The 14,997-nt window shown below is 38.8% G+C and overlaps 1 protein-coding gene across 1 annotated transcript; it reads left to right on the top strand.

Moving 5' to 3' along the window:
- The first annotated feature begins 8,231 nt into the window (after positions 1 to 8,231).
- LOC143628298 (flavonoid 3'-monooxygenase-like) lies at positions 8,232 to 12,658 on the top strand. Its single transcript, XM_077097928.1, has 3 exons — positions 8,232 to 8,675; positions 9,900 to 10,343; positions 11,868 to 12,658. Exons 1-3 carry the CDS (start codon positions 8,232 to 8,234, stop codon positions 12,510 to 12,512), a joined length of 1,533 nt encoding a protein of 510 aa, XP_076954043.1. The 3' UTR covers positions 12,513 to 12,658.
- The last annotated feature ends 2,339 nt before the right edge of the window (positions 12,659 to 14,997 follow it).

Below are 14,997 nucleotides of genomic sequence, written 5' to 3'. Positions count from 1 at the left end.
AATCCTGTGATGGTAAAGAAGAGCAATGGGTCATGTAGAATGTGCATTGATTTCAAGGACCTCAACAAGGCGTGTCCAAAGGATTGTTACCCCCTCCCAAACATTGACATGAAGGTGGACTCTGTGGTGCCATTTAAGCTCAAATGTTTCCTGGATGCCTATAAGGGCTATCACCAAATTCAAATGGCACCACAGGATGAAGACAAGACTGCTTTCAGAACTGACAAGGGTGTTTTCTGTTACACAAAAATGCCCTTTGGTTTGAAGAATGCAGGAGCCACTTACCAAAGACTCATAGATGCAATTTTCAACGAGCAGATTGGAAAAAACTTAGAAGTCTACGTGGATGATTTGGTGATTAAAAGCAGGGAGGAAAAACAAATGCTCAAAGACATCGAAGAAACCCTTCGGCGCCTAAAGGAAGTAAACATGAAGCTCAACCCGAGCAAATGCACATTCGGCGTGGAAGAAGGGAAATTTCTCGGCGTAATGGTCACCAAGGATGGTTTCAAGGTGAACCCAGAGAAGGTGGAGGCTATCCTCGACATGCCCTCACCATCCACCATGAAGGAAGTTCAAAAGTTGAATGGTAGATTGGTATCAATTAACAGGTTCCTAGCAAACCATGCAAGCAAATCTACCCCATTCATTAACACATTGAGAAATTGCTTAAAGAAAAGCCAATTCAAGTGGACGCCTGAGGCCGAGCAAGCTTTCAGTGAGATAAAAGAATGTCTGATAAATCTGCCTGCGCTCACAGCTCCACTACCTGGTGAAACTTTAACGTTGTACCTGTCAGCAGAAGAGCGCGCCATTGGCGCAGTATTATTGGTGGATCGCAAGGGAATCCAAACACCAATTTATTATGTAAGTCGGGTGCTGACAGATCCTGAGACGCGCTACACCATCATAGAAAAGTTAGTTTTATCACTAACGCATGCGTCGCGCAAGCTTCACAGATATTTCAATGGTCATCCTATTGAAGTCCTGACTGATTACAACATCCAGCAAGTCTTGCGACGTCCCGCGCTCTCAGGAAGGCTGACAAAATGGGCGCTGGAATTAGGGGAGCACACGATCACCTATAAGCCTCGTCCAGCAATCAAGGGACAAGTCTTAGCTGATTTCATCGCAGAAATCCCTGAAGGAAAAGTCGAAGAGGCTCAGCGCGAAGTAGACCCTCCGCAAGCCAATAATGAAGAAAACGTTTGGAGATTATTCACTGATGGAGCTTCAAACAACGAAGGGTCCGGCGCAGGCCTCAAACTGGTGGATCCAGAAAATCATGAGTATACTTACGCAATCAGGTTAGATTTCAAGAGCACCAACAATGAAGCTGAGTATGAAGCCCTGCTGGCTGGTTTGCGCATCGCGCACAAATTCGGAGTTAAAAAGCTAGAGGCTCATGTAGATTCATACCTGGTAGCAGCACAAGTCAATGGCCTTTATGATGCCAAGGAGAACACCATGCCTCTGTATCTAGAGAAGGCGAAGAAACTCACCGAACAATTTGACTTTTTCAGAATCATACACATTTCGTGCAGTGAAAATAAGTCTGCCGACGCGCTAAGTAAGATGGCATCAACCAGCTTCGATCATTTTGGCAAAGATGTCAGGGTGGAAGTAATGAGCAACCCGTCAGTGGGAGCGAAGTCTGTTCTTGTAATTCATACAACACCTTCATCATGGATAACTCCAATAATGGAATTCTTGAAGGAGGGAAAGGTACCAGACGATCGCGCACAGGCGAGGAAGATAAGACACAAGTCACAGAACTACGAAATGCTCGATGGTACGTTATATTGACGCTCTTATCTTGGACCACTCATGAAATGCCTAGACGCTGAGGAAGCAAGCTATGTGATCAGAGAGATACACGAAGGAATCTGTGGAATACATGCTGGCCCGCGCATGGTGACCGCCAAGGCAATGAACGCAGGTTACTATTGGCCAGGCATGTACTTGGACGCGTTAAAAGAGATCCAAAAATGCAAAGCGTGTCAGAGCTATGCACCAAATACCATGCAGCCAAAGAACAACTTGATTCCAGTGACCTCTGCATGGCCTTTCCACAAGTGGGCAATAGATATTGTGGGTCCCTTACCACAAGCGCCAGGGCGAGTAAAGTTTTTGGTAGTGGCAGTAGACTATTTCACAAAATGGGTTGAAGCCAAGCCACTGGCAAAAATCACAGCCGAGGCAATGAAGCAATTTATTTGGAGCCACATCGTATGCCGTTTTGGCCTGCCCATGGAAATCGTGAGCGACAATGGCAAACAATTCACTGACAGGAAGATATCCAGTTGGTTCAAGGAATTGCACATCAATCAGGTCTTCACTTCAGTATACCACCCTCAAGGGAATGGCCAAGTGGAACGCGCGAACCAAAGCTTGCTGAATGGGCTGAAGAAAAGGTTGGAGGGAAAGTCCCATGCATGGGTCGAGGAGTTACCTAACGTCCTGTGGGCGCACAGGACATTAAGCAAAACCAGCAATGGCGAGTCCCCGTTCAGCCTAACCTATGGAACGGAGGCTATGATTCCAGCAGAGATTGGATGCCCATCCTATAGAGTGCTCATGATGAGTAAGACGGATAACGAGCAAGAAAAGAGGTTGGATCTCAATTTACTTGAGGGACGCAGAGAGGCGGCTATCATCAGTGAAGCCAAATACAAGAAAAAGCTAGAAAAATACTACAATCAGCGCGTGAAAGAATGCCACTTCAAGAAGAATGATTTTGTCCTTCGGAACAATGAAGCTAGTCGCGCAATACCCCCGGGAAAGATGTCTCCCAACTGGGAGGGACCTTATCAAGTCTCAGAAGAATTGGGAAAAGGCGCATACGCTTTAAAAGATTTAAATGGAAAGAAGATCCCGCGCACATGGAACGCAGCACAACTTAGAAAATGTTTCATGTAAAAGTTGTCAAGTTCGTAATCAAGGCTTTTTAAGCCATTATGAATAATGATACGCTCTATTTTTTCTTAATATGCGTTCTATTACCTTTTGCATACATGTTTCACACTTCCCTTTATTAATTTTGAGCAATATGACAACATTGTATTGACATCAAACTAAAAATAAAACAAAGTAAAACATACATGCGCGAGCTTCAAGCTCAGACGCGTTAACGAGTTTTAACTCTAAAACGTCAGGGCCTTAGCCCAATAATATGAGCCTTAGCTCAAATTACTCATAGCATCCATCCTACGTATTGCGCAGCTGGACCATAAAAATACCTAAGCACAACTAAGGCAAAGCACATGCCAAAGCATAGTTGTTAAGGTCTCAGGTCGGGGCCGCGCATGGGATTATAATGGATATAGGCAGAGTAACACATACTGACACGTAAAGGCTAAAAAACTCATTCATAATTCCCTGTAATAAATGCACGATAACGTCGCGCAAAAGAGGAATAATGAAATGCCAAGGCACGTGTCAGCATATTCAGAATATCGTAAAATAACTTGAAATATGACAACTGTTAAGGATTAAGTAAAAATAATTTCCTTACAACCTTGTTCAAGTTTCAATGTGTAAGCATACCTTATATTCAACAAGCACTTATGCAATATAAAGAGATGAATTGGGAATGCGCAAGATGCGAATAAGGGAAAAACAAAATTTCATTCCGAAACATAGAAGTTTACAAATTTACAAATGATGAGGTAAAAACTACAAACACGAAAAAAAAAACAAGAAGGGCTTTTCAAGTCTTTATGTTAATATCAGCCTCTTCATCTTCCTCATCATTATTTCCTCCCTCAGCATCTGGCGCAGCCCGCTCCTCGTCATCTCCAAACTTACCATAATCAAGTTGTTCGTCTTGAATATAGTCGTCTTCTGTCATGATAGCGTCAGGAGTAGGTCCTTTGGCCACGCCAGAGCCGCTGGCAGAGGTAGCGTTGCCCGCGCCATCATCATTGCCACCAGTCCCTTCACATTCATCAAGTAATTTCTTTAAAGCACCAAGATCGGGCTGGTCAGCAAGCGCGGCTATCTGCAAGTCACAAGGAACAGTATAAGTACAAAAGATTATGAAAATAAGTCAAGTAAACTCATTAAGGTTAAAATACCTGCTCAAGGATGGGAATTGGAGTATTCAAGTACTTCTCCCCCACCTCAGCCATGTCAGCGCAGACAGCGTCGAGCTGATAAGGGTAGTCGGATGGATTATTCTTTAGCATGCCATATTCATAACCATCCTTAAACCCCTCAGCCCGACCCACCAAGCGCGACGCCGCATTACAGTCCATGACAAGGGTCTGAAACTCGTTTGAGTATTTCATGGCATAAGCGCAACGAGTCACACCCTGTGAAATCAGCCATTGACGGTCCTGCGCGAGGGAAGAAACAGACGTCTCAGAGCAGGGATTTGAGAGTTTAACAACTTAACAGTTTCCTTGGCTTGTTTTAGCTCCTCTTTGTCAGACGCTGCTGCCGCCAAGGCTTCATTATTTTCCGCTCGCGCAGCATCGAGCTCTTTCTTCAGGCGCGCAACCTCACTCTCCAATAAAGATTTTTCAGTATTAACCTGCGCGATAGTTTGGTCATGCGCCTCCACTGCCAACTCCAGATCACGCGCTCGACGCGCGTACTTGGCCGCATCTGCCTCTGCCACTTGCAGTTTCTCCCGCGCAGCTTGCAGCTCAAGCCCGCGCTTCACAAAAGCAGCGTTGGAACTTGCCCGGTTCTCGCTAAGTTCTGCTTGGAGTTTCTCAGCTTTCTCTCGGGCATCAGAGAGATTCCAAGCAGAAATCTTAGCCTCTTGCTTGGCCTCCGCAAGGGCATCGCGTACCTTTATATAATCATTGCGAAGCTCTTGGGAGGCAGCAAAAAACGCAGACCCAGCAAAAAGGTGGTCATTAAGAAAATCCACGCGAGCGCGGTCCTCTTGAAACCTCCTTTCAGCTGGAGGAACAGAGTGAGCCCAAAAATTTTCACATACGCCCAAGGATTGGAATGTGCTCTCTTCAGTGATACTCCAGCTCGGGCGGTATATGTGATCGGCTCCCTACAAACACAAAGCAACGCAAAGAAACGTTTTAGTTATCTAAACACTAATTTGGAAGTCTGCACAGCGGAGCAAAATAAACTTATACCTGAGGAGAACCGGCAGAAAGATTAGCGCCAGCTGATGAGCTCCTGCCTGCCCCATGAGAAAAAGGCTGCGCCACGAAATCTCGTGGCGCTATAGGGCTTACGCGGCCACCATCAGAATTTTCAAAATTAACCTCCTCATCATCCTCTATAACAGGTCTCTTCTCCTGCGACTTGGAAGAATCAAAAATAAAAGATGTTATGTTTTGATATTTATTAATTAGAGAGAATTTATTATGGTTATATTAGTTGTATTAATTGAAAAGAGATGGATTTATTATGGTTATATTAGTTGTATTAATTGAAGAAAAAGAATGCATTTATTGTTGCATTTATATTTTTTTTATTTATTTTTAAACATTTAAAACATAAAATAAAACTAGTGACCCATATTCATTTCTCACAGTAATCTCATTTCTCTCCTGAATTTAAGCATATATATATATATAATTGTCAAAAAGAGGAGAGAATGTCTATTAAAAAACAAATGTCAGAAAATGAGCTATTTATAGGGGGATTGAATTTTAATATTTTTAATTTTTATTTATCGGTCAGGATTAATCCTAATTCAAGAAATATTTATACACTGTCCTAATTTTAAATGTAAGTATTGGAAAGCTAGTTATTTAAAGGGAAGTTGGATTTGTAATAACTCAAGCTTTCATATGTTGGCCATGATTAATTTTAACTTGGAAAATGTTTATAGATAGTCCTAACAATAAACGTATCTTCCTTTAGTATTTCCATACCGACTGAACATTATCCCCGTTACTTCTTTAATTACGTGGTATGCTTATATGACAATAACGCTAATAACTCATGCATAAGTGGGACCCATTTCAATCTTCTCCAAACCAACTGTAGTTAATCTCAAACATGCCTCTGTCACCACCACCTGCCATCTCTCTCTCTCTCTCTCTCTCTCTCTCTCTCTCTCTCGCACAAGATCACAACCATTTCAAAATTGATTCGGCCACCTCACCACATCTAACCTATTCTGATCCCCTACGACCCTCGCCAGCTTTCAAAACTAAGAAATTTAACCGCCGTCGAAATTCCACATCTTTAGGGCTTCGGTTGAAGCTCATATCACCATCAAGCGCGTTTGTAGGCTCACATTTAGGGACACCGACGTCCCACTCTTCTGAGTTTACGATGGTCTGAGAATATAGCTCAGATTAGTGATGGTTTGGGTTTACAACTGAAGCTCATATGCATGTATATGGTTGGGGATAACATGTTGTTTGTTTAGGGGTAAGCAGATTGGGTTGTTTGGGGGATATGTTGGTTTTAGAAAGAGAGAGAGAGGGGGGCGAATTAATCTTTTTTGCCTGTTTTAGTTAATATGGGATCGCTTCAGGAAAATACATTCAAAATTTTCAGTGTATAACACTACCTGAGTTGAGATTAATCCCAACCAAATTTAAAATCCAATTTCCTTTATTTTAATAGCCAGTAAGAAAAAATTAGAAAAATTCCTAAGGGTCTCTATAGTTGATTCCACTATCCGGTGGCTCATCGACCGTGAATACTTTGATTCACTTTTCTTGTTTTGACCCATCGCTTAAAGAAAGAGCAAATCAGAGTGAATCAAGTATGTTTAACTTACAATATAAGAAGAAGAGAGATTAAAGCTTAGTTTGTATCTCTAGTTACAACAATAAAATGTATTTGTCTCTAATGAAATAAAGTTAAAGTTGTCACTTTCTGCTCTGAAGGGGTATGCACCCGCCTTAACATCGAGCGGGGCGGGTCAACCCACAAGATATAGACAAGAGGCTTGAAATCAGGATGTCATGAAGACACAAAGCCAAAACCTATGCGCAAGCGCATGAAACATCTGCGCGTGGCGCATATCACATATGCACACAACACACACATTTAGTGTGAGAATAAAGAGAAGACCTTGCGCATCCCCGGGATAGGCGCATAAAGGCCGCGCGTAAGCGACACACAACAAATGAGACAATAGTCTAATCCAAATCAGGATAAGGACAACCATGATTGTACTCATCAGACAACCTTCCAGAAGGTATCTTTTAAGGAATAAAGAATGTGCTGATGTTGACAGCTGCCAATGAAGGGTGGACAACTCAGCAAAGCCCATGTGCCACCGCGTGATGGCACATGGGTCAGGTGAAATACCTTGGTCAGAGAATAATCAATGAAAAAGCACCAGGTGTCCTAAGTACACGTGGCGCGAAGCAATAGGAGGAGGCCAAAAAGGCCCTAATTGGGTCTGAGCCCAATCATTGGAAACCCTAATACTATAAATACCACACCACCTCCACAGTTGGAGGCAGGCAAGAAAATATATTCTAAGTCCTTTACTCATTTTCAGATTCTGATTATCCTCTCCTACAATATCTGATTCTCACACCGGAGGGTTACCCCAAAGAGGATCCCTCTGTCCCTTTCTGAGGGGTAAGCTCACGGTACTGTTTGTTTTGTAGGTGGAAGAACTCGTATCTCGGAAAACCATCGGTGATATAGCACACTCGTACCCGAGGAACGTTGATCGTATACAAGTAAGTCGATACACGCTTCGTTTTGTAGGTGGAAGAACTCGTATCTCGGAAAACCATCGGTGATATAGAACACTCGTACCCGAGGAAACGTTGATCGTATACAAGTAAGTCGATACACGCTTCTTCATGCTCGATCATGCTCAAATTAAATATGTCCACAATACTACCACGACTGCCAATGCACTCGCAAAAGGGTTATCCTCTACTAGATTTACCACTTCAATCCAAACTTGCTTGCAAACGCTTCACCCGCGACAACAATTAGACCATAAACTAGATATTACTACAATTCTTACATAGCATCTTCATATTTGGTTTCATGTAGTTTCAATTCATCAGCAAACTACTAATTCTATATGCTAAGATAAATTTGCAATAAATTCAATCAACCAAACTAATTCATTAGTCTACCTTTCATATTTTCAAAAATATTATTAAGAAAAACGTTACTTTAATCATTAAAAAGTAACAAGGACAAACCAGTTCCTGTACAAATGCACCATCACCACATCTTCTACCAACATTTGGAAGCCAAAATGCTATATATAACGTCACACACTTTCCGAGCTTTCCAAAAACCACGGATACATCATCCCTACTAAAATGACCATTCTACCCCTGCTACTTTGCCCCTCCATAACTGCCTTCCTTTTGTACGTACTCCTTACCCTGCGCCCCCGTCACCCTAACCGTCTCCCACCGGGCCCAGACCCATGGCCGGTCGTCGGAAACCTGCCGCACCTTGGCACGAGTCCGCATCAATCTCTGGCCACGTTGGCCGCCAAGTACGGTCCGTTGTTGTACCTCCGGCTCGGCTTTGTAGACGTTGTGGTGGCGGCTTCTGCTTCAGTTGCTGCACAGTTTTTAAAAACTCATGATGTGAACTTTGCTAGCCGCCCGCTCAGCACCGCCGGGAGGCATATCGCGTATAATTGTCAGGATATGGTGTTCGCGCCCTACGGTCCCAGGTGGCGGATGCTAAGGAAGATTTGCTCCGTGCATATGTTTTCTGCTAAAGCCATGGATGGCTTCCGTCATGTTCGACAGGTAACACTTTATATAAATTCATGGGTTGGATAATAAAGACGCCAGCCATGAATCATAAATATGTAAATGCTTTTTTTAGGACGGATATCATTCATCGGTTACATAATGAAAAAGATGTTTTATTTATAAAACAATCTTAAATTCTTTTTAAACTGTATAAAAAATTATAGAAATTATTTTTATTTAATAGTAAAGAGATGGAAAAAAATATAAATTGGAAGAGTTAAAGAAATAAGTATAATTAATAGAAGAACAATATGGACAAAAGAAAGTTACTATTTAATTATTTTACTATGCTAAAAATTGTACTTTTTTTTGTAAAGAAGTAGAAATTGGTCATGGAACACTTGGATGTCCCGGGATGACGAGTGTAGTGCATTGATAAATAGTTCGATAAGATTATTCATGAATTTCTGGTTTATTAGGAGGTGTTTGGCTTAGCCTTTTTAATAAAACTTATAGCTTTTTTAGTTTTTTTTTTTATAAAATAAGCTTAATTTGGTGTTTTGTTTAGCCATTTATGTTTATGCTTATAAACTTATATAAGCTAATTTGAAGATGGTTTTTTAGCTTATTTGAAGAAGCTTATTTGTGTAAGAGTGTACGTTACTTATTTGCCTCAAATGGAGATAGATTAATAATTATTAAAGCAACTTGTTAATGTAACAAATTAAAGAAGTAAGGTGGCAAAACATGAAAAGGCGTGTGCTTTTGACACTTTTGGTTTCCTCGCGCCTGAAGCTGTGGAGCTACTTACCCGTGTTCAGCGGGTCATGCATAGTAATGTTATGACTCCAAGATCAGCAAATATAATTTTTAAAAGATTGGGTTTTGCGATTCAAAATGGGGTAGCGGTGCAGCTTGTTGCCCGCTTGCCTTCTGTTTCGATGTAATTCAATAAACAATCATATATTGTAGAAGCAATAAAGACCATATATTTAATTGTTTATTATCAACTTATAGAATATAAGCTAATCTAAACATTTAAAAAGAGCTTATGAAATAATAGAAAATAATCTATAAGCTACTTTAAAATACAAGTATAAGCCAAAAAATAAAAACCAGACCAAATATCCCGTAATAGCTATCAAAATCGAAAGCTACTATGATAGCACGTGTTACATAAATAAGTTGTGTAAATACCCTTTTTTTTCTTTCTTTTTTTTTATATAGCATTTGATTTGATGTTCTATTAATTGGATTTGTCCTATTTCTGAAATTTAGGAGGAAGTGGCTATACTCACGCGAACTTTACTCGGTGCGGGAAAATCAGCGGTGAAATTAGGCCAAATACTTAACGTGTGTACCACGAACGCCTTAGCACGAGTGGTGTTAGGTCGGAGAGTATTCTCCGACGGAAGTGCGGGCGGTGACCCGAAGGCGGATGAGTTTAAGAATATGGTGGTGGAGCTGATGGTGTTGGCCGGAGAATTCTACATTGGTGACTTTATACCGGCGCTTGACTGGTTGGATCTACTGCAAGGCAAGAAGAAGCAGATGAAGAAACTTCACATTCGATTCGACTCCTTTCTTCACGGGATCCTCCAAGAGCATAAGTCTGGCAAGGCTGGCCACGGTGACTTGTTGAGCACCTTGATCTCCTTACATGATGATGCTGATGGTGAGGGCGGAAAGCTTTCGGATGTTGAAATCAAAGCCTTGCTTCTGGTATGTCAAACAAAAACTATGTATTAGTATTACGTAAGTTATGTTAAAAAATCTGCAGTTGTTTAAACTATATTTTACGAAAAAAAAAAGGTGTATTAAAACAAATCCACTTTATTATTCTATAATAATGCGACTCTGTCTTCTTTTAACAGGAATCATGTGACTGCGTACTTGACAAATCCTAAAATACAGGAATCATGTGACCTCATGGCCACGCAACTATGCAACTGCACCAATATCTCTAAAAGCTTAAAATTGTGTAAAAATGAAATTTTGATCTGAAAAACTTTTATTTTATTAACAAAGATGAACTTAGAAACTTAAAAGGTAAATTTTTTTTACAGGAAGTACAAATGAATGAAATTAGCATGCTAATTATGAAAATTAAGTACATTAATTATTTAATAAATCATAGAGTAATTACATGATATATTACATAATTATTCTAGTTTTACATATAATTACTATACTTAATTCTAACAATTAGCACGTTAATTTCATTTGTATTTGATCCAAACCCTATATCTGTGATGGTATGGTTGTGAAAAAAAAATTAATAATAGTGAGCATATATAAATAATGGGAAAAGCTAAAATGCAAAGGGGGGATTTGTGGCCCCACAAAATCATCTTAAAAAATAATAAAAAAATTATAACTTAAAATATAAATAAAAATAAAAATTAGAAAAACTAAAATGTTTCCCCAACATTTCCGTTCAAAATAAAATACGACGAAACGACACAGTGACGGAAATAAACAATAAACACAGTGAAAAATAAAAAAAAACACAATAGATCGCAAAATATAGCATTATGTCGAACAAAATATAACACGATATTAAGTAATAGAACACAATATAAAGAAAAAAAGGCACAATGCCAAGGAAAAAAACACAATGAATAATGAAAATAAACATAAAACACAATAATAAATAGAAAGATGCAATGATCTTTTTTCCTCAACATTGTGTTTTTTTAAATTATTTTTAGAACTGGGTAGACGATGGAAATATTTTTATATTTATACTTTTTTAGGTTATTTTTTAACTTTTAAATTATGATTTTTTTAATTATTTTTAAGGTTTTTTTTTTTTTTTGCTACAAATTCTTTTCATCATTCTCATTTTTATACTTATTTGTTGAAAAATCTGACCCTGTAAATAATAGCATTTAAGTTATCTAAATAACAATATAATAATAATATTATTTATAATAAATCGTTAATTATACTAATAAAATAATTAATAATTTTTTTAATATAAGTTGAAAAAATTAAACAAACAAAAACTTTTTTAGCATCATAACCTATATAAAGTGCCGGTGTCGTGCTGGTACCAGATGGTGCCGATCGAACATCAATATCAATGCCCATATTATCAAAATTGGTATTGTGTTTGTTTTATGGTTATAATCAATATAAAACATATATTTTTAATGCAATATTACAATTCACAACTTTATTTTATGACAACTTTTGTGTAAACAAGGTGTTTTGATAGCTAACTAGAAAATATGAATGTTTCAGAACTTATTTGTTGCCGGAACAGACACATCATCAAGCACAGTGGAATGGGCAATAGCCGAACTAATTCGACATCCAGAGCTACTAAAACAAGCCCAAAAAGAAATGGACACTGTAGTTGGTCGAGACCGCCTTGTAACCGAATTAGACCTAAACGAGTTAACTTTTCTACAAGCCATTGTAAAAGAGACCTTCAGGCTCCACCCTTCAACACCACTCTCGTTACCACGAATTGCATCTGAAAGTTGTGAAGTTGATGGATATTACATTCCCCAGGGATCCACACTCCTTGTTAACGTGTGGGCCATTGCTCGTGACCCAAATATGTGGGCTGACCCACTTGAATTCAGGCCCACACGGTTCTTGCCTGGAGGAGAAAAGCCTAATGTTGATGTTCAAGGAAACAACTTTGAAGTTATACCGTTTGGGGCTGGACGAAGGATTTGTGTGGGCATTAGTCTAGGGCTGAGAATGGTCCAGCTACTTGTTGCAACATTGATTCAAACCTATGATTGGGAATTGGCTAATGGGTTAAACCCGGAGAAGCTAAACATGGATGAAGCCTATGGGTTAACCCTTCAGAAGGCCGAGCCTTTGATGGTGCACCCAAAGCCGAGACTAGCTCCACATGTGTATGGAAGTCATTAAGGATTAGTTTATCATTTGTATTTGAATAACTAATAAACTAGAGTTCATGTTTCAAATGGTTATAATTATGGGTTTCACTATACAAGTTCTGTTTTGTAGGTTTCATATCAAATTTTGAAAACTTTAGTAGTTGTGAATTGTGATGCTTTTCTATTATGTAATATTTTAAATCGGTTATGAAATTGAAATTTAGTTTTCATAAAGTAAAACGAAATGTCTGATCATATATCGCTAACTTTCACTACAAATAAAAAGCCATTTAATGACACACAAAAAGTGTCATAAGAAATCAAAGAAGTGTCACTAAAGAAATGTGTAGGAATGAGTGACACAAATAAAGGTGTCACAAGAAGTGCTACCAACCACTAAACCCTTTTAGTGGCACCTTTTTAGTCTGCCACTATAAATTTTTGGGCTTTTAGTGGCAATTTTTTTGCCTGCCACAAAAATTTTTAACTTTTAGTGGCACGTTTTTTCACTGCCATTAAAAACTATTGGATTGACACTTTTTTCTTTTTTGTTTACCGCTACAAACTTTGAACATGCGACACTATTTTTGTCTGCCGCTACAAACCTTAGGATTTTTAATGGCACTTTTTTAGTGTGCCATCACAAATTTTTGGGATCTTAGTGACACCTTTAAAATTTAAGATAAAAATAAAACTCCTAAACATAAAAATCATAATATCTTCATCACAATTAAAAGTTTGATCACATACCAAATGTCTAATAATTCTAAATAAATCAAAATATAAAACATATAAAAAGGAAAGTAACACATTTGAACAAAAACCGAAAATTTAACCACGCTGGTTAAGCTCTTTCACTATCTTAAGCATACTCATTAACCTCTTTCTCTATAGCCTTCATGCGAAGTACCTGATAAGAAACACAAACACTTTTCAACATGTAAACAATATGGACACTAACTTATGTCCTCTTAGCTTAAGTTTTGTAACCGTAACAGGGTTTTTAAATCCCTAATGTAATAAAGAAAGATATTAGCATATAGATCGTGCCTTTACACAAGAATGCTTATATTCATTAAAGAAACGGTTTTATTCGAAAAATAAAAGATTGTAAACACTATACAGTTAATATAGTCCATCATCTATAGAAAGATAAAATAAAGAAAAGGAAGCATTAAATTGGATACAAAGGAGTATATTTTATTCAAGGAAAATCGGTTATGTAAACCTTGGAAGTTCAAAGAAATAACAGATGAATATAAACGGAAGAAATCCGTCAAGATCATAAAGCAAAGTACAACGCGAGACAAGTAGAAATATTTTGAAAGTTATCAAGATGAATAAGTTGAAAGAATTCGGTAGACTGAATCCAAGAAGCATTTTAGTTAAAACATCCTTAAATGTTTAGAATACAAAACAGAAAGGTAAATAATTAAACACAACTGGCCACTGTGTTTAGTAATTTATAATTACTTATGATATTCTATACCATTGACTGATAATATCAATTAAGATGCCAATTAGAGTTAAACTCGATAATCAGATTAGAGAGAATCTAATCATTCAAACCCAAGTCAGGGAATCTAGAGGACGAGATTCATTTCAAGGTGGGGAGGATGTAACATCCTAGAAAAATCCCAAAATTATTTGGGATTAAAAATGTCAACTTTGAAAGTTGAAGGATTAAAAATATTCACAAGACAAGTAATGGAAAAATGAGATAAGAAAAATAAAATATCTCATGTTAAGAAAGTAAGAAAATCAATCCCACATGGAAAGGAAGAAGAAAAGGGAAGCTCTTTATAAGGAAGAGAGTTTCCATAGTAATGTTCTTATGTGTCTAACCACTCTCCATAGTCCTAGCGGAGGGTGCGAAGCACTCGACGCGCACAGGCACGGACACGGATTCGGACTCGGGCGTGGGTGTAATGTGGCATTTTAATGGCGCACTTTGCACTTCGCGCGACGCAAAGGATCAGGCTTCAAGGTCCTCGCGCTACGCGAAAGACAAAAGACATTAAACTGACATAGTACGGCTTCACGCTACGCGAAGTATTCCTTCGCGCGACGCGAAGTAACAGATCTGCATGCGTAACATGTGGGGACACGTGGCAGCACGTGGTGCCACGTGGAAACACGCCTGATGACTCAGCAACGTATAGGCGGTTCTCGCGACACGAACGAACCTTCACGCGACGCGAAGAAACCCAAAAGTTACTATAAATAGAAAGGTCTACGGCACATTCCAATTCACACAAATCAATACCACTTTCAAACGTTTAGCATCATTTTGTGTGCCGATTCTCTTAGTACGTGCCCAGCCCCAAGGTTCCGACGGTTTAAACCTCAAATACGCAATAAAGAATAGAAGTGCTGCCTACACAAGCTTAAGCATATAAACTCCAATACCTGTGTAAGGTAGGGGTTCTGCCTAAGTATTATTTTAGTATATTATACTTGGATTAGACCATAGTCAGGGGTATAGCCCAAACCTTGATCATAATTATGTTAACAAA

Source organism: Bidens hawaiensis, unplaced genomic scaffold (assembly GCF_021521415.1).
Source record: "Bidens hawaiensis isolate Kalapana, Puna unplaced genomic scaffold, B.hawaiensis_p1.1 tig00004864_1, whole genome shotgun sequence".
In the NCBI taxonomy this organism is placed as follows: Eukaryota; Viridiplantae; Streptophyta; class Magnoliopsida; order Asterales; family Asteraceae; genus Bidens; species Bidens hawaiensis.
Note: the sequence above shows the minus strand (reverse complement) of the source record. Positions and strands in the feature narration are given on the sequence as shown.